Below are 20,030 nucleotides of genomic sequence, written 5' to 3'. Positions count from 1 at the left end.
AAGAGTCTCCTTTCCTAAAGGAAAATCATATATAACTTCCAAATACATAATACATGACCTGCTTTTGATTTCCTTTAGAAATCCTTAGACTTTTACATTTGGAATAAAGACTACAGCCTAACCTGCCCTCTTGCATGGGTTTGAGATTTGTGATTTTCTGGGATGAAGGGGAAGGCACAGACTCCCAGCATCCTTCTGCATCCACAGCAGACCATGGCTGGGGGAAAGAGATGTGGTTTGCCCTGTAAGAAATGTGCCATGCATGTCTAAATACTGAGAATCTCCAGTTTATAGTGGGAAATTACCCAGGAACTCTATTTTCACAATCATTTATAACAGATTCAGCCAAAATGAAGCAAGTGGCTTTCCAGTTGTGGAAAATGTGGATTTCCATGGGAGGTGTAAGTGTGGCGCAGCCATTCTGTCCTCTGGCTGCTGAGACTCTGTCCCTGCTCTGCTGGCTGTGCAACTCTCTCAGTGCTCATGATCATTGGCAGGGAGAGATTAATTAGTTCAGCAGAGTTTTTAATTGAGAAAGTCATTTCCTTTGGTTAAAAAGTCAGAACTGGTATTCCCACAGTGTCCAGCCTAACCCTGGAGAGGAGTGAGGTGAGCTGCAGTGCATGCTCCAGGGGAACTCTGCCAGGATGGGATCCTGTGCACAGGCAGAAGGGATAACTGTGGGCCTGGCTGGAGCAGTTCAGCTGGAGTTCAGTACAAAAAGAGATTTGAAGCAGCAGAAAATGTTGAGAGGTCATTAAGCTGAAAAAGAAAGATGGGGAGGGAATAATACCAGCTATAAAATATATTATGTAAGAAATTCTGGGTTATTTTATGGATTTTATTTTTTGAATTATGTAAAAATAAAGTTTGTGGGAAAATATTCTTGGATTTAGTTTACACAAGTATCTCTATGCTGTTAAGTTAATGTAGCAAGGGAACATAGAGCACCAGGCTAATCTATTATTATTGCTGTTTGCTATAGTAAGTGCAGAATAAGGAGGCCTGTTGCCAAAGACAAGGAAATTGTATGTGTGGAATAAAAATTCTTAACATGATTATCAGATTCTGTTTTCAGCAGCAGAGGCAGCACATGAAGTGTTCTGGTGTCTGTGGGCTGCATTTCCTGGCTACACTTGATTATGTTTCAAAACATTCCACATCAATTGCATTGCCCCATGTCTGCCTCAGGAAATATCCCTGCAGCATCATGTAAGGAAGGGAAATATCATTTTCTCTTTCATCCCACCTGTGGAGAGAGGAATACATTCCTCCTCCTCCATGGAGCTCTCTGAGAAGGATGGGTTGGTTTCCCAGGCAGATGTTGATTCTGGAAGATGTCTGGAGAAACATCTTGGCACTGCCATGGCACCACAGTAGTCACTTTGCATTGGAGCTTTATTACTTTGGTATCTTCCATGGGTACCTAAAAGCCAAGGTTAAGGCGCAAAACCTCCAGCTCTGTCTCTGTTTTATTGTGATAAACAGAGAAATGCCCAAATCCCATTGCTGCCACAGTCAGCTGTGCAGACTGGAGTACCCATGCTCACTTCTAGGCAAGCTTTTTAAAATTTTTGTGTTTTTTCACGCATTTTTAGTAAGTAACTCACTGATCATGGTTCTCAAGTGGAGAAAAAGGGCAAAATGAAGGCTCTATTTGCCTGTATGAGGATTTAGGATTATCCCCAAAGGCCCTACCATGCCTGTGTCTGCATAGAAATAGGTTCAGTGGTGTCTCAAACAATGTCCACACTGGAAACACAAGATATGTTGTTAAATATACTTAGTGCACATAGGAGGAACCTCTGTTCCAAGAGAGCTTGGTCTTTGGTCTTTAATTTATACCAGATTTTCCTCCTGTACCTGCTGTGAAAAGGAGAGGTGACGGGGGTGTATTGCTGTGGTGGATGTGCCACGTTGTGGATGTGCCATCAAACTTGTGGATGTTTGTGTTGATGCTGGAATTAGTGGGACCTTTTGCAGCACAGAGCTCTGGGAGTGCTGCTCCTCTTCCCATTCTGGCTGCACAGGGACCTTTCATGCTCAGGACAAATGGCAGGGTCAGGGAGCAGTCAGCACTGTTGGAGAGACTTGGGAAAGGTAACTCCAAGTTCAGGGCACAGGCCATGCAGTTTTTCTCCCCTTCTTCAGCTGCTGTCACAGAAGAACCAAGTGGTCATTTCTGTTTGCTGTAGGCCAGAGATCCTTTATGCACTTCCAAGTTTTAAAACAAATAAAGTAAATCAATAAGCTGCTGTTGTGCTTTGCATGTGGGTAATTCATTTATAAAGTAAAAGCTGTTAGAGTTTCAAAGCAATGAATCAAAGATAATTTCATTAATGACTGACTTTATATTGTCCTCATTCGTGGTGCAGATTGAGTGACGTGAGTTCTCCTTAATGTGTTTGTGTAATTGTCAAATGTGACTTTTTTCAGATACTTGGAAGGAAACCATCTGCCTGCTGTGCCGAAGGGGCTCTCTGCCTTCAGACACCTGACACTGATGTAAGAAACACGTGCTTTCAATGTCAGGGAAATTGCATGACTCTTTCTGCACTGTGCTGTTGGTGGAACATAAATAATTGGTATTTGGAGTGGGGTGTGGGGAAAAAAAACCAACACCAAACCCCAAAACCTTCTGTAATTTGAATTTGGAAAGAATTTCACAGTGGACACTGCTGCCAGTAAATGTTCATAAAGAGTGAGGTGCCTGAGAAGCCCCTTGCTCTGCAGGACCCCGAGAGGACAAAACTCTCACACAGACTGCTGCAGTTTCACTTGGCAGATTTATCTGTAAAGGTCATTAGCAGAGGAGGCACATTCATTTGTGCTAGATGAGGCAGTATTTACAATGCTAAGGCAATGACAATTTGCATAGCTGTTTCTTCTGTGAACAGTCATGCAGATAGAGACACAGCTAGGCTTTGTTCTGTAAATTGCTCCCTGAAATACACAGGAGTGACATTCCCTGCCTGAACTATTTATCAGGAATTTTCAAATGCTGTTGGAATCAGCTGTGCAGATACTCCAGTCCAATGGCCTGGGCAGCCTCAGACAAAAACAACATGGATGAAAAACTGGAGTACTTTGCTTTAAGAGTGTTTTTTATTTAGAAACATCCCTAATTTTGTTTTTCAAGGGAGATCAATAGAAAAACAAAATGTTCTGGTTGAGTCTAAAAGACTTTTTTAAATGAAAAATGAAATTTTGTTCTAGTAGCTGTCAATATGATAAGTATTTGGAAGTGGGGTGCCTTGAATGCATTGCAAAGCAAGTTGGAACAGTAAACATTCAGCAGTGCTTGTATCATTTATTCATTTGTTCTTTTCATTGAATGCTGTATGCTGGAAAGATGCTTTCATGTTTCTCAGTCTGAGGCTTTTTAGGGGAGTCTGATATGCTTTTCCTTTAGAGTTTATTCAAAGTTGGTCAGAAAATACACCGGTTGATAATATGCGACTTTTCAATTGCTTCCAAGCATTTTGCTCTGCAGATATTATGTAATCTTTTTAAAGATTAATTCATCCATGTAAATGATATTTTCTCTGTGTGTTTCTTCAGTGATTTGAGCAACAACAGCATCAGTGTCTTGGCCAATCACACCTTCAGCAACATGACTCAGTTATCGACGCTGTAAGTAGCCCAAAGTTTTGCTAACAGCTTTAATTGCTTTTCCAACACCATCTAAGCTGTTGAGCAATTAGTGCATCCCTTGTTGCTTAAGCATGTGTCTCTCCGTGCCTATCTGTGGTTGAATTAGCAGTGGAATAACCAAAGCCAGGCCAGAGTTGTGACTCTGCTCTCTCCTCTGCAGCATCCTGAGTTACAACAGGCTCCGGTGCATCCCCGTCCACGCCTTCACCGGGCTCCGCTCGCTGCGAGTGCTGTAAGTGAATCCCCCAGTGCAGCTCTGCAGGCTGCAGCTGGGGCAGGGAGGCTGCAATGGGCAGGGGGGAATGAATTTTCACATCATTGGTGTCAGTGTATTTCTGCTCTGGTGGAATTTGTCCCATAGAGGCCAGAGCAGGTGAGCGCTAAAGACAGGATTACATATTTGCAGGAGGAGTGCAAAATCATTTGGCTGAATTTCCTTCAGGGTTTATTTACATTATGGAGCTTTTACATTATTTACATTATGGAGCTTTTCTCTGAAAGCTCTGGTGCAGGACTGTCACAAATACAGGTGATAGTTCCTGCATCAGAGAAACCATCTCCAAAAAACTTCACAGAATCTGTTTCTGCTGCCTGAACAATGTCTGGGTGCTCCACAGGAGAAGACTTTTCCTTAGTCTGTATGCATTTGGTTATAGAGTGTGAGTTTCCATTGGATGCTTCAGCAAAAGTGTCTTTATGGAAAACTTCTGTGCATTTTCAGAATATTTTCCATTGATTCAGATTGATACAGGCAAGCTAGAATGTGATCTGAAGGGAAGTTAGAAGCTCCCACACTAAATCAGTGAATAAATCAGGCCAGTGGCTGGGCACCAGTAATGCTGAGATGCCTGTCTCAAATGTCCTTAAGTTGTGAATAAAATTACACCTCATATTGACTGGGGGCCTGCTCAGAGATATCCATGTGTGGTTTATTTCTTGGGAGGTCCTTTTCTGCACTCCTCCTTTCTTTCCAGTGTAGCTGCTTTCAGCAGCTTTGTGGATTAAACCATTTGTTTACAATCTCTTGTGAAATTCATCCCCTCATTGTCTCAGAGTGTGGGCTGTGGGCCTGTTCCTCACAGCAAGAGCCTCTCCCAGCTTTCCTCAGGCAGCTGCAGGACTGGCTCCTGCCTCTGTCTCATATCCACTGCCTGATCAGAAACAAACCTGGGTTGGTTCTGTGGACACCAGGAAGGTGGAGAAGGAACCTTGCCATGGCCCAGAGACACGAGTGGGTCACCAAGACTTGCACAGTAGCCCAAGGGGATGCATTAAATAGCTTGTCTGTGGGAATTGGTTCAGTGTGCCAAAGGAGAAAGAGATCTGAACACTCAAAGCTCAGGACAGACAAGCTGAAGATCATTCTGAGTGCTATGAAATTTCACATTGATATTTTCCATTAAAAAAAAAATAGGTGATGTTCAGATGCAGAAGTTTGTGTTAATCTAAAGAGCAGTGGTTGTTGTGTGTTGGTTCTATAAATGTGGAATCAAAGTGTCAACATGGGCAGTACTGGGACTGTGGAAGCAATAAGCAATAAACTGTGGTTTCAATGGTAAAACAGATATCTCAGTTTCAGCCTCCCAAATTACAAGACAGCTTTGGATTCCCACTTTTCATTAGCAAAACCAAGAAAGATTCGTGATTTGGATTTGTTGCTTTAAGTTTGGCTTGGGATTCTGATTTCTAGCACACTGGGATGGTCACATTTGAGCTGTTACATGAATCCTGAAATTCAGCCACAGATTAATATATTCTGTTTCATGGCCAAATAAATTATTCCATATGGAGCTGTCTTCTGGCCTGCTCCTGAGATGCAAGCTAGCTTGATTAAAGCTGCTGAGGGGCTCTCTACCCTGAATTACAGTGGGGATAAACCATGCCTCCCTCTTTCCAATAGCCACAATTTGTCTTTTCACTTCTGTTCTTGCAGGCCACATATGGGCAGGAACAGAGGGCAGTATTTTAATGACAACTGTTGTTTTTTGGCTTTTTTAAATGATCTGCTAATCAAAAAGTATCTTCCTCCTTCAAGGGAGAAACCCCCCACTGCCTTGCACAGAGCAGTGAAATGGGAACCTCTGCCTCTGCTCCCTGCATTTGGAAGCCTCCAGATTGATTTGATTTATTATGGCCCACAAAACTCTGGTATCAGCTACAACTTTTGCCACGTGTCATCACTGTTGCTACTAAAAATCAATTCTCCAAAGAGAAAATGGTTTCCAAGAGACAATAGGAAATCTGTTACTGTCAGTTTTTTATTATCCATACTCTCAGGGGAACTTAAAAGAGAAAACATCAGCAAAACAATTTTCACTTTTTTTTTTTTTAATAAAAACAATATAGGGATCTTATTACTTTTGGCTGTGCATGCCTTTGGAGGTAGCAGACCCTTCTCATGAAAGTTTTCCAAATTCCTTTGTTTTCTGTATTTTTGGCTCTAAAGTAAATACAGTAAAAAAGTGTTTTGAAAATCAGAATAATCATAGCTGCATGATGCACTTGGTCTTTGACAGATATTTCATTCTGAACTCCCTTTCTTAGATTTTTCAGCACAAGCCCAAGTGAGAAAACTGCAGAGTCAACATGTTTATGTTTAAGCCTTAATATCTATCAGTGTTTACAAAATCAGGTCTTTAATCTCAGCCTTCCCATGGTTTATCCATAACAGCAGCCAAAGGGTGCAGGGGAGCACAGGACATAAAGTCTGGAGAATTTTTTTTAATAAGCAGAAGTAGGTTTTTGAGCCAAAGCTGTTACAGTGAAAAGTTGTGGATTGGTTTTTCAGTTAATTTGTCCAAAGCTTGTCTTCTTAGAAACTAAATATAAACAGATTAAGGAAGCTGAGATTGAGACAAATTAGAAGTATTAGAGCTCTCTAATGACCTGAACAGATTATTTTAAAGATCATTGTGTAATCACATATGTGACTTAGTTAAGAGGCAAAGTCCAAAAATCAAAATAATTCCTAAGGTCACTAAATAATTGTCCATGTTATAGTTAGGGGCAAAAGGGGTAAAATGACCTATGGAATATTCTATTAAGAGATGCTCCAGTTTTACTGAAAACTGATGGATATTTCCTGCAGTTCAAAGCTCAGACAAACACTAGTATGTGTGATGATAAAGCTGTCACCAGTAATCTTTGGGCACAAAGTTTTTGCAGTACACTTTCACTGTTGGGTGCTGCACTGATTTGACCCAACAGAAGCATCTGGCTGGTTTTTATGGGGGTTTTTTTTGGTGTTTTGTTTTTTGTGGGTTTTTTTTTCTTTTATCAGAGAATGATTCCTTGTATTTATGCAGTCAGTTTGTAGAAGCTCTGCTGATGTGAGCGTGGAGCAGTGGCACTGTGGCTTTCCCTGCCATCCGAGCTGTGCTGGCTCCTGCAGGCTTTGGCACCCTGGGGGCTCCCTGTGGGTGTTTGCCCTGATGGGATGTGGCTCTGAGAGCTCACATTTCTGTCTTCCCAAAAACACATCCCCCTTGTGTCTGCAGGAGCCCAGGGCTGGGGACAATGGGCTGGCAGGCAGGACGTGGGAAGGGTCCATGAAAGAAAAACAACCAGGAAACCCCAGCCCAAAAGGATTTGTTGAATTAATTTCCTTCCCTGAAGACAAAGGAATAAGTTAGTGAGATTCTGTGTTGAAGGAAGTTTTGATTTCAAGAATTCTCAAGTGTTCTGTTACTGTGTCCTCCAGAGGAGATCCACATCACCTTAAACCCAAACCCTTGCTATTTACTGGAGCTCAGACAAGAGGATCCCTAGAAGTTGTGCTTTTGAGGGAGAATACACACATCAGTGTGTGCTTTAAATGTCCTAATGTGAAAGGATTTATTTGACCATTTGATTGTAAGGAGATTTGGTACAAAAATGTGTTCCTGATGTTGATCCAAGAGGAAAGATTTTGTTGCACTGTTGAATTCTCTTGCCACTATTTATTATTGTGAGTTTTAGGGGGGGTTTAGCATTTGTCATTTCATTTTAGTTGTAGGAGTGATGATGTTGCTGACATGATTTTTTATTAAAATGCAGGCACTTGCATCCATGAAACACCTCAGTGTTTGGGACATGTAATAAAGCAAATCCTTCTAAGGGCTTTATTTGATGGGTTTAACTTCTTACAGATAAATGGCTATGTCATTCTTCAGCTTCTCTTGGATGTTTCCAATACACCTAGAAGAGAAAATGTACTCCTTCACAGGATAAATGGGACTGATACAATCTGAAGATTAGTATGTCTGTTTACAGAGAATTGTCTTGCAGTTTAAAAGATCAGCAATAAGCTCATTATGAGCAGCTGCTTATTTAAATGTGTTCATTTCATTGACCATTTTGATGACAAGTGGTTGACTAGGTCTCCTCACACCACCAAAATACTCCTTGCTGAATAGCTGTGGGTTTGTCTCACTCAGCTGGTCATTCTGTACAGAATTAGTGTGTTTTATCTGGAGTTACTGTGTGGGAGCTCACATCCTTCCTGTTCCTGTGCAGATTCATTTCTTGGAGATACACCCTTATATATGGCAAGTTATTATTAATAGTCAAAACCAAGGAAGGCTTAAAGGAAAATTTCAGAATCAGGATGTTGGAGGGGCATTGTGTACATCCTGGTGCAGCTGAGAGTGGTGTTAGGGCAGAAAGGTTGCAAAAAAACAGATGCTTTTTTTTCACTTAGGGCAGTTGTCTGTTTCCATGGGTTGAGATTTGGATTGTTTTAAACCCAATGTTTCAACAATAGGTACACTCACAGAAGTAAAAACTGTGATTGCTGTGTCAGCTAATCACCAGGTAAGTTAGAAAACAAATGACTCAAGGGCAAGAGCTGCTCCAAACCACTCAGCAGCATTCTGTTTTCCACCCTCCTCTGCCATGTCTGGAGCACTGACAGGAATTCCCATCTATGCTTCTCTATGTAACCCATGCACAAATGTGGATCTTTTCTCATAGAAGAAATAAAGTGGGAAATAAAGAAATAAATTGTCCTGGAAACAGTGGAGAAACCCTTTCACTCCTTTCAAGGGTCCTGAAAATGCTGCTAAAAATTATAATTTCTTTGCACAGGGTGAATAATGTCCTAAAACAACTGATTTCAGGTGCTTTCCTTGGTAGCACAGAGAGGTGGTTTTTACTGTAAGAATGGGAAAGTGTGGCTGTATTTACCCCCAGGGACTCTTGCTCTCTCTCCTAGGATCTCTCTGAAGTCAATAGTTAATTTAACTTCCACAATTCTTATTTCCCCTGCTCTGTTTTTGCTGTGCTTCTGGCTAATGGGATTCTGTAAGAGAACTCAGGTCTGGATGTGAGGGTCCACTTGTCATCAATACACTTTTAATGGCATAAATGGTATGTCACCTTTTTAATTTACAGCAGCACTCACCAACTCTTCTGATTGCACCATTGTTTTAAATGCCAACACCTCGAGGCAGGAGTGATAAACCATGGAAGTTCATGAGTTGTGAAACTCACAGAAACTCTCAAAGAATCAAAATTAAATTAATTTTAAAGCATTTTAAAATTAATTTTGAAGCATCCATTCCTTCAGTTGCAGGGGCCAGACAAAATACTGTGCTTTGATACCTTCCTGCTTCTCCCCCTTCTAGGACACTCCATGGAAATGACATTTCCAGTGTTCCTGAGGGATCTTTCAATGACCTGGTGTCCCTGTCCCATCTGTAAGTACTTCTGCCTGGCTGAATCTCTGGGATTGATGGTTTCAGATTTGTAAAACAGCACATATTGCTAGGATTGTGTAGCTTTTTTGGTTTTCCTGCTCACTTTTGGTAATGTGCTCTGGATATTCATAGTGCATCTGTTCAAAGGAAATAAAAATTTCTAGGACCTGTTGTTATTAGTTATGAAAATATTTTCTTAAGGAAAACCAAATGAGCAAGTGTGACAGTTTTCTCTGCTGTGGACTTTGTGTTTAAGGTTTTCTTTCAGCATTGTCAATGTGAAATGCAGAGCATATTATGGTTTAAGAGTGAGGCAGGAAACCTCCCACAAAGAGCAAATATTAAGCAAATGTGAATTCTTTGCTTAATAAGTGTCATATGTTTTGCATGCTGGAATGTTGTCAGTATATGGACTTGTTGATGAATCACTACTACAGACATATATATTTAATCACATGGAAATTGGTCATTTCACAGCATTAATGCTTCATTCCATAGTTTGCAAAAATTATTAGGCATTTCAGCTTTTTGAGGAAATTACTATTACACTGGTAGAGGGCCAGGAGACTTTCAAATGCAGTTTAGTTGATGAAAGAGCAGACAAAGAGCTGCAATGGCTCCAAACTAAACTTGAGTGACCAGAAAATGCTTTTTCACTGAGATAGCGTGTGATACTTCACACTATTAGATAATTGATGTAGGAAAAGCAATTTTGTGCAGCAAGTTTCTTGATGACTGCCCTCAGTTAATCAGAGGGCTGAGCATGTGCTGGTCCCTCTGTGAAGTGAGTGGTTTCACAGGCTGATACAGATGTTTTCTGGCCTGGTGCTGATGTAAACACAAGCAGATATGTGTGCATTTAACATAGGTTTATATCTATTTATTGTTTCTTTTTAACCTTTACCATGCCCTCCAGAACACTTCCCTGAACACCAGATTCAGATTGTATTGAAGTATTTCCTGGGTAGCAGATACATCCCTGGCAGCTTTCTGTCTCTGTTCCTCTATGGACAGTAAAAAATAAAAGTATCTCAGATAGGCACAGAAATCATGATAGCAGCTTGGGCAACTTGAGCAGAGAAATAATGAAATAATCTTCTCTGTTTCCAGCTTACACCTCAGTATCATTGGTTTTGCACATTTGTTTTTCCTGTTCCCAGTTTAGTCCAGTCTTTTTGTGTGTTTGGGATTGAAATTCTGGCTGAGCTGAAGCCCTGTTCCTGCTTTTGGGAGTGCAGTGACACCTTCCATACTGGGAATCTGGCTGCTGGGGGTATTTTCAGAACTCCAGGAATAAACATAGCATGTTCCATTTGTTTGAATTTCCCTCAGGGTTTACATTAAATGAAGTGGAGATCCAATTTTCCTGGGTAAACTGTTCACCTTAGGGAGTGATAAAATCCCCTTTGGCCCAATACAATCTCTGCACTCTTTTCTGTTTAGATGTATGTGCTGCCAGAAATGTAAAATACACAAAGCCCAAATGAACAGTAATAAATAGGATCCATAAAATAAATAAGACCTGTCTGGGGTGTAATTTGCACAGTTGAGCAGTTGAATTTTACAGTGCAATTGTGCTCTCCAGTTTCTTAAAGAGGATCCTGAAACTTTTAGGAACCACAATTAATTTTTTCCTCATATGCCTGAAAAAGCTGTGCTTACTCAAAACCATAGAGTCATAATAATTGAAAATAAATGCATTTTGAGCCCCTCCTGATACACTGAACTTCAAGGAGAAAGCAGGCACTTGGGGTCAGTTTGAAAATCATACAAGGACTTGCTATCCTCAAATTCTTAAAGCATGGGAGAACAAAAATTTGTCCTAATTGTGCAAAGTATGTGGCTGAGGGTGGGATTGGTGTTGTGGCAGGGCAGAGCTGAGTGCCAGGGTGTGGAAAGGATGCTCAGCCCAAGCCTCCTGGGGCAGGACAAGGGGGACATCAAACTGGCTTTTAGAATTGCAGAGAGATATTTGTGTGGCATAGACAAAACTATGGATTTTAGTCAGTGTAGCATAGACTATGGATTTTAGTCAGTCTTTTGCAACAGTTTTGAGTTGGTCTGTAATTGGAAGAACAAAAGTGAAATCCAGATGGTCCAATCACTTTCTCCATAGCTGTTTAAAGCCTACAGGAACATTTTCACCACATTTCCTTTATGTCATGAACATCATGTTGCTGTAATGGAAATATCATAACAAACTATGCAGCTTTAGCTCACTGAATTTTGAGGTAGGTTTGTGTGTGCTGTACACTGCTTTTGTTTACTCTTTATTACTTTATTTAGTTGAATCACATAATTGCCTTTTTAAGCCATGACTCTACTGACATTTTTAATCCAGGGCAATGATAAGAATGCTACAGCACTGCTGTAGGATTGGGTATAATATTACTTTAAAAGAGCCCAAAATCTGCTGGGATGGAGCTGGGACCTTCCCAGTTAGGTCAGGTCCTGCAGTTGCTGTCCTCACCCTTCACTGGTGAGTGTCCCAAGCACTGCTCACACAAACTGACCCTGTGGCACCCCAGGGATTGCACAAACCCTCAGCAATGGATGATGTTGAGTACAGCAGGTATTTCCAAAATATTTCCCATAAACAGCTCAGATTTCTAATCCTGCTGAATTATCTTCCCTTTACTCAAATTTTTATTGACTGCCTATATAAATAAATTGTCCCCTCCTCTTTTTTTCAGCATTGTCATGGATAGAGTTATTTTAATTGACTTTATTCAGAGATGCCCCTAAACAAAACAAGTGTCTGAACAGAAATATCTGCCCAACATTTTGAAAATGCTTCTGGTGGTATTTCCTTACAGCAGAAGATATTTTTACCTTCTGGAAATATTTTGCTATAATAGGCAGAGAAATTGAGAAAGTATGTTAGAACTCATGAATGAAAATACAAGAATTATCTCTGGTTCCTAGAAATAAATTTTTTTAAAAAATCAAAAAAATAACCCCAAACCAAACAAAAAAATAAAAGGCAAAAACCCCCAAACAAAGCACAAACCACAAAAAGAAGTGTGGAAGGATACATTTCTGAAGTTATCAAAAATGTTATTAGTAATCATTTTTTGTGACTGTAGAGCAGCTTTATTTCTAACATAGTTTATAAATATTAATTAACACGGTAACAAGCTTTCCTTTGTCCTCCCACTCACATTTTATATATGGAAGTTTCTCAACACTAAAAATTTCTCAGCTTTCACTGCTGCATTTTGTTTGACCTTGGACAACTGAGCCAGTTGATCACAGTTCCAGGGTCAAAAAGTCAACCCAGTAGTTTTTTTTCCATTGTAAGCAATGGATTTACAGGAGGAGTGGATGGGTATTTTTTAATGCTGAGCTGCAGTACACATTTAATTTTGATGAATGAGCCCCAGACAGGGTTTGAACCCATGAACTCTCATTATGAATCTGTCTAGGGCACAGTGGGTTCATTAGTCACTCCAATAGAAATGTATCAACAAATTTACTGAGGTTTCTATCTTAATGTCCTGCCTGATATGTTTTTATTTGAAAGAAGCTTGAGTTTACAGTACCATCTTAAAAATAGTTTATAGCATATGCAGAATTTTTAAAGTCTAAAAACCTATTTGAATAATTTGTTTCTTTAGTATCTCTTCCTTGTGCTATTCTTTATTTAGCTTATTTTTCTTTCATAAGGTCAATTCAGGTGTTGTACAGCTGAAGTCTTACATTGACTTTAAGCAAAATAAATACAGACTTTCAACATGCATCTCTTCACATTTTAAACAATTAGTTGGCTTCAAACTGTTTTTTCTGAAGTGTAAACTTTGTTTGTAATTGACCGATTGCCTAAAAAGACACTTTCTTTAAGAGAAAGAGAAGTACCAATTAGTCAAGGTAGCACCTAAATTTAAGGTTAAAAGGTTGATTTTCTTTTGGATAGATATCCACTAATAAAGGAAAAAATTCTGAGAATTATAATTTTGCTATATAAATGCATCTTCTACAACTGTTTGACCTAACTCAAATGATGGGTCAAGCAGCAAATGTGTTTTCAAAGTCATAAATAAACTTAGCAAGCACTGGGTTGCAGTTTGGAAAATGGAGATATCTTCTGCATATGTGTTTCATCTGGTGAGGAGTCATTAATGTGAGTCATCAGACCCAAACTAAATTACTCAATTCAGGGTTAGAATACGCTCAGGAAGGACAGAGAATTAAAGGGAATCAATGTGATGAATTTGATGAAAGCAATATGTCTGGTGACATTGCTCAAGCACAATTGTTTGAAAAAGGGATTTCTTCTTAGGTGTTTATATAATTTCCCTAACTAATGATGGGAAGAAAGGAGAAGAGCAGGAGATGAAATCTAAAATCCTTCCTGAATACTTTCCTCGTTGGGAAACAATACCATAGAAATGTAGAATAAACCGTGCCTCGCTGAGATCAGAGCTGTTTGCTGTCCTTGCCTGCCAAATAACCTGTGCTAATTGTTGTGCACCTCGAGGGCTCTGGGCACCAACCCCCTGCACTGCGACTGCCACCTGCGCTGGCTCTCCGAGTGGGTCAAGGCGGGCTACAAGGAGCCGGGCATCGCGCGCTGCCGCGGCCCCGAGGCCATGGTGGACAGGCTGCTGCTCACCACGCCCACGCACCACTTCCAGTGCAAAGGTAGGAGCTGGCACCTCTGCCCAAGGCTCTGCCCACTGGGCTGTGCTCTTGCACCCTTGGTTTTGCGGGGCAGTTGGGGTTGGGGTTTGTTTTCCGGAATGTCGTGCTCCTTCCAAGTTGTGTCTGGGGTTTCTGTTGCTGAAATGGCTCCTGAGGTGTTAGAAAGTGTTTTTCTCCCAGCCCCACGACCAAAGAAGAAGTTGAGATTCATCAGTTCTGCTTTTCAAGGTTGTTTATTTTCTCTTATCCATCACATTCTTCCTCTGACCTGCTGAGGTCTGTCCAGCAGCTCGGGTTGGAGCACACTGACTGTCCTTGGGGTGATGTTAACTTTTTATGCTAAGAACCACGTCTACTTTATTTACAATAATTTTCCAATACCTATCACCTATGTTAGACAATCTGTCTCTACTCTAAACCAATCCAGAAGTGTCACCATCAGAGCAGAAGATGGAGGACAAGAAGAAGGAGAATAAGGACAGGACATGTCCAGACCCCTCCATCTTTCCTCTTGAATCCCCATTCTAAAACTCCAAAATTCTACTTTTTCACCCTGTGACAAATTAACTATCATTCTACTCAAACTCTTGTGGCTTGTAAATCTTCACACAAAGTGGCTAATTGTTTCCATGGGCTAAAATCAAAGGCACAGGTGTTTTTGACTCCATGCCAGGGTCTCAAGTCTTCCAGGGCAGTCAGAGGAATGTCCTGGGTTCCAACAGTTGTGTTTTCTTGTGTTCTTCCCCAAAGTGCAGTTAGCTGCTCCACCAAGGAGAGGAGAAGCACTCCACTCTCCACTAAGGCAGGAGAAGCAGGGAGCCTGAGAGCAGTGAGTGTTCCTGATGCTCACCCCAGGTTCTCTAATGGCACATTAGCATATAGGTTGTTGTTAGAACTTATTGGAACAAATAATTTGTTTTGGCCTGTGACTTACCCCCAAAAAATTGAGAAAATAAGAGGTATTATAAAAACATAGAGCACTGTAGTTATTATGTACATTTACTTGAAAATGGAGAAACAGAATTCTTAAAGCAAATATTTACCAAGAAGTACATTTTCATCTGCAGATCTGCAAACCGTTCCAATCAGTGGCGATTCAGAAACTGTAGATTACAGAAAACGTGTCGTGTTTGAATTCAGTGTGCATTTGTTCAGAAGAGGGTTGGGGGGCAGCTCTGAACAATTCAGGGTGCTCAGTGGCAGGAGTGTACTGCTTTAGAGGGCACTCAGATTATCCACTTTTCTGTGGATTAAATAAGTAGCTCATTAGTGAGTGGTGGAGATTAAGACATATCTGCATGTTCTCATAAAAAAAGAGTTTCAGAGTTTTGCTTTGCTTACCAGCAGGAACTTGAAGATGGATCTATATTTATAGCGGAAAAGATGTATCAGTAGCCTCTCTTAGAAATGGAAATGAGGGCATAAAGCCTGTTTTTATGTCTCTCAGAGTACCATGCCCATTTACAGCACTGCTTGGCAGGGTGATTTTATAGGTGCTGGAATTAAACTGCTGAACAAACAAATGGTGGTGTTGGGGTGAGTTTAAAACACAGGTTCCCAAGGCTGAGTGGAATTTTATGTCCTTTCAAATGTATCTTTAATAACTGTAACCTTATAATTTAATTACTTTGAAATGTCAGTCTCAAAACTATCAGAACTCTGACCATAATTATCAAACCAGAGACTTTACAATAGTGTCTCAAATGTGAAGTAGAAATATAAGTACTAAAAATAGCAAATAATGCACTTGCTCCCATGAAGTGAACCGAAGAAAATAATTGATTTTGTATACTACACAGGATCTGAAAATTAAACCAGAAAGAGACTGGCTGTCTTCTTCATTCTGAACCTGTGATATATCAAGAGTTGTGCTCATTTTCTCTCTGAACTAAACAAGCAACTCTTAGGCAAAAGATCAGTACATCTGTGATCCAGGATATTAGATGTAGTTGTATGCTTTCTATGTAAATATTAGATTGGTCCACTAGAAAGCTCATGTTCTTTCTAATATCCCAAACATCCCCCTAGCTTGCTTTATCTGAACAGAAAAGGAGAAAATAATGTGTTGATTCGGAGTTGGTGTTTGCACAAGCAGAAACAGCTGATAGTCTGGACAAGTGGCAGGAAAGTTCAAGAAGCTCTAAGCCCTTGACAAATTCACCTTTGCTCATGAAAATACAAATATTTTGAAAGCCAGGGCATGGTCTGGCAGTCTCACTGCCCCCTGTTCCCATTGCAGGGAGTGCTGAGCCCTGACCCCCAAAACCCTGGGTGCCCACCAAGGGTTGGCCCATGCTGGGCTGGGCACCTTGAGCTGCTGCAGCAAGGTCGTGCTCAGATGTCCTCTGTGACCTCCAGGAACTTTCACATTAGTAAATAATGTAAAAAGTAGTTGAACTTTTTCTTGTTAAAAATATGTTTTTAGCCCGTGCCTGAGCAGGAGGTTATGTCTCAGCAGAGCCAAGGAAATAAAAGTGTGTTATGTGCAAGTCATGCAAACTCAGCTCTGCTTTTTATTAACTTGCCCTCCCAGCTATGCAGTGGAGGAAAGGAATGTGCTGGGCTGAGGGCATTTTGCTGTATGGATTTATAAATCAAATCCACAAGGGCAAAGTAATGAACTACTTAACTGCTAGGAACTAACACTGTTCTTATTAGCTCCTACATTGATTAGCTTTGATCTATGCCGTAGAAATAAATGGAAAATGTACACGTATTATGAAATAAATAGTAGAACAAATTCTGGCTTACTGACCTCTAAATCTAAAAGAGCAACACTGCTGCCTGTCTCATGAGCTCTCAGAGGAGCCACCTTTGTTTATTCTTTGTTTATTTTACCATGAAGACAAGTGTAACTCAGGTATGTCACGTTCCAGCCCCTGTCAGTGCCAGGAATTTAGATGTGATTTCGTCTTCCAAGATAAAAACATGTATGGCTTTGTGTTTAGACATAAAATAGGATGACAACAGTCCTTCATTTAATTTTTAGAATTTTTTCTTCCTGTGTATTTTTCCCTCAGTGCTGCCTGTGCACTCCCAGTCAGTCCCTGGTGGCACCACCATCACTGCAGGAGCCGGACACAGCCCAGTGCTGCCACCTGAGACCCTTCAGCCCCCACTTCTGCCATGTTCTTACCCCTGCTGGTGCTCTGCAAGCATTCACAGTGAACATTCATAACTCATGCAGGACAACTCAAAGCAAATCCCTGGCTAGAAGGGATTTTTTCATCCCTAGTTCTGGTGACTCTGGAGCTCCATCTTCTCTTGAACATCAAATTTAAGCTTCTTTTCTTCACTTTCAGGATGTTTCACAATTTACTCCTACCATTTATCATGCAGTAACAAAAGCTCTATGCCCACTTTTGATTAGTACAAGACCAATTTTAAATTATTTTTAAAGGTATTTCCTTGAAAATGAAATAAAATTACTTTAGGGTCTTTACTGCCTGATATAATTTAAGCCACTTTAAAGTGCTAGGTTTCATTTTTTTACATATAAAAGCCAGTGAGTTAATACTTATTATTATTTGAAATGTAGCCATTTAAAAAATCACCATGTTTTATTTAACTGTGAATATAACTGCCTAAATTAGCTTTCTGTAAAGTCTCAACCATAAAGTATTGATTGACTTGGGACCCCAAATGTAATTAGCGTTGTTTTAGTCTGTGTTTATCTTCCTGCTCACCTACAAGCTTCACTACTTCTCTGGAAGATTTCTGCTACAAATATGAGGTTTTTTACATGGTTTAAATATGGCCCTGTTCTTTACTTGCATACATTTACATATTTGCATATTTGCCTTTATTGCACTTTGATGAGATAGGTCAGTGTTGATCCTTCTTCTGGGCAGAAAGGGAAGAAAATAAGTTTCAAACTCTAATGTTAAATTAAGGATGGTAGAGCACTTTGCACCTAAATATTCCCATAAGCCTCTAACTAAATCTGTCTTGTACATGGTTTTTATTTATGTTGTTGCATCTGCACTTTCATTCTTGTTATCAGCCATAGAAATGTCAGGTTACAGTTCCCTGGGGCTGCTGTTGCAGGATTTCCAGAACTGAGAAGAGGAAAAATTGCTGAAAGCCATATATATATATAACCCACTCCCTGGAGGTTCCCAACATGCTTTTTTCAGAGCATATGTTTGCATCTTCAGGAGAATATGAGCATCATTGAGACTTGCCTAGCACTTGATTTAAGCACTTAAAGCCTCTCTGATCCCTGGGAATCCCCTGGTGTTGTGCAGTGCACCTGCAGCATGTGCATTTGTGCCAGTGCTTGGGGGAAAGTGTTTGTGTGTGCATGGGGGGTGTTAATTCTGCAATCCAGCTCTCTGCTAACATGTTGGGACCCAGGATGTTCCTCTGGCTGCCCTGGAGGACTCCAGACCCTGGCAGGGGCCTCAGAGACCTTGGCACAGAGTCAAAAACACCTGTGCCTTTGATTTTAGCCCATGGAAACAATTACCAACTTTGTGTGAGGAGTTACAAGCCACAAGGGTTTGAGTAGAATGATAGTGAATTTACCACAGGGTGAAAAAGTAGAATTTTGGGGATTTAGAATGAATTCAAGAGGCAAGATGGAGGAATCTCAGCGTGTTCTGTCTTTCTCCTTCTTCTTCTTGGCCTCCATCTTCTGCTGTGATGTTGGCACTTTTGGATCAGTTTAGAGTAGAAACAAACTGTCTAACATAGGTGATAGGTATTGGAAAATCATTGTAAATAAAGTACAGGTGGTTTTTAGTATAAAAAGACAATACCACCCTGAGGGCAGTCAGAGTGCCTCAAACTGACCTGCTGGACAGACCTCAGCAGGTCAGACAGACAGTGTATTAGATAAGAGCAAATAAACAACCTTGAGAGCCAGAGCCAAGGAATTCTGCCTTCTTCTTTGCTCTCAGGGCTGGGAAAAAGGGGCTTTCCCACCTTGGGGTGATCTCCACACCAGAGACACCATCACTAACTCTGTGTCTGCCTCTACAGAGCCCGTGGATCTCAGTGTGGTGTCCAAGTGCAACCCCTGCCTCTCCAGCCCCTGCAAGAACAATGGGACGTGCAGCAGTGACCCCGTGGAGCTCTACCAGTGCACCTGCCCTTTTGGGTTCAAGGTATGGCTCCAAGGAACTGCATGAGGAGCAAGGAGCTGCTCCCCATCACCTGTGGTTCTTTAGTGGTTGTCCTGTGAGGAGCTGATTTTACAAGCACTGGGCTCCAAGGTTCCTTGCTCAAGCAGGTTGTGTGTGACTTTTCAGCTGTGCCCTGCCACAAATTTCATCCTGTGCAGTTGGAAGGGCTTTGCTTTGTGCTGTGACTGCACAGACCATCCTGGGAAATTTGCTGTGGGTGCTCCTGTTTTGAGCAGGGTGGTTGGGCTGTAGAACCTCCAGAGGTCCCTTCCAGCCATGGGCATGCTCTGATTCTGGGATGTAGATATCCATATAAAATGCCAAGTTGGTTTTATCCTCCTTTTAGTTTCTTTTTTTCTGCCAGCAACCAGATCACCATTTCACAGGCTCCCAGACAAAGGAAAGGCAGTTCAGGTGACAATTCAGGGCCAGGTTGGTCCATGGTGACAGAATGTTGACACCTGGTAATTTACACCCACCTTCCACAGACTGATGAGCAGAAGGGTGACCCCTGACCAGACACAACCCCTAAATCTGCTGTCTCTGAATTCAGAGCACTAAAGTCCACAGAGGGGTCTGCAAATATGAATCCTGTGGATTCCCATTGTGGGCTTCCTGAAAACACAATGGGAAATGGGGAAAGTAACTGAGTAAAGCAGTTTCTTCAGCAGTGATGGATAACTCCCCTTGTTCACTGTGAGAGCTTCAGGACACCAGGGCACTGTCCCAGAGCTGATGTAGCTGGAAATCCACCTCAGGAGTCAGTAGCTGAAGGACTAAGTAATAAATGAGTAATAAATATGATCTGTTCACAGCCTGGGGGGTTTCAGGTGCTATGGCCAGCATAGGCTGCATCCTGCAGATTGGGATTTTATTATTGTCCTCTTTGGATACTTCTTGCAGTCCTGGTCAGTTGAAACAGATGCTCATAAAA

At 41.1% G+C, this 20,030-nt stretch overlaps 1 protein-coding gene across 3 annotated transcripts in view; it reads left to right on the top strand.

Moving 5' to 3' along the window:
- Positions 1-20,030, top strand: part of SLIT3 (slit guidance ligand 3) — a 494,867-nt gene that overhangs the window by 401,313 nt on the left and 73,524 nt on the right. For all 3 annotated transcript variants that reach the window (XM_077186384.1, XM_054642751.2, XM_077186385.1), the window contains 6 exons: positions 2,437-2,505; positions 3,562-3,633; positions 3,815-3,886; positions 9,258-9,329; positions 13,807-13,970; positions 18,954-19,078. In XM_077186384.1, the coding sequence (XP_077042499.1) occupies positions 2,437-2,505; positions 3,562-3,633; positions 3,815-3,886; positions 9,258-9,329; positions 13,807-13,970; positions 18,954-19,078 (574 nt within the window). The remainder of the gene's footprint in view (positions 1-2,436; positions 2,506-3,561; positions 3,634-3,814; positions 3,887-9,257; positions 9,330-13,806; positions 13,971-18,953; positions 19,079-20,030) is intronic.

Source organism: Agelaius phoeniceus, chromosome 15, assembly GCF_051311805.1.
Source record: "Agelaius phoeniceus isolate bAgePho1 chromosome 15, bAgePho1.hap1, whole genome shotgun sequence".
Taxonomy (NCBI): domain Eukaryota; kingdom Metazoa; phylum Chordata; class Aves; order Passeriformes; family Icteridae; genus Agelaius; species Agelaius phoeniceus.
This window is presented reverse-complemented; position numbering and strand designations above follow the sequence as displayed.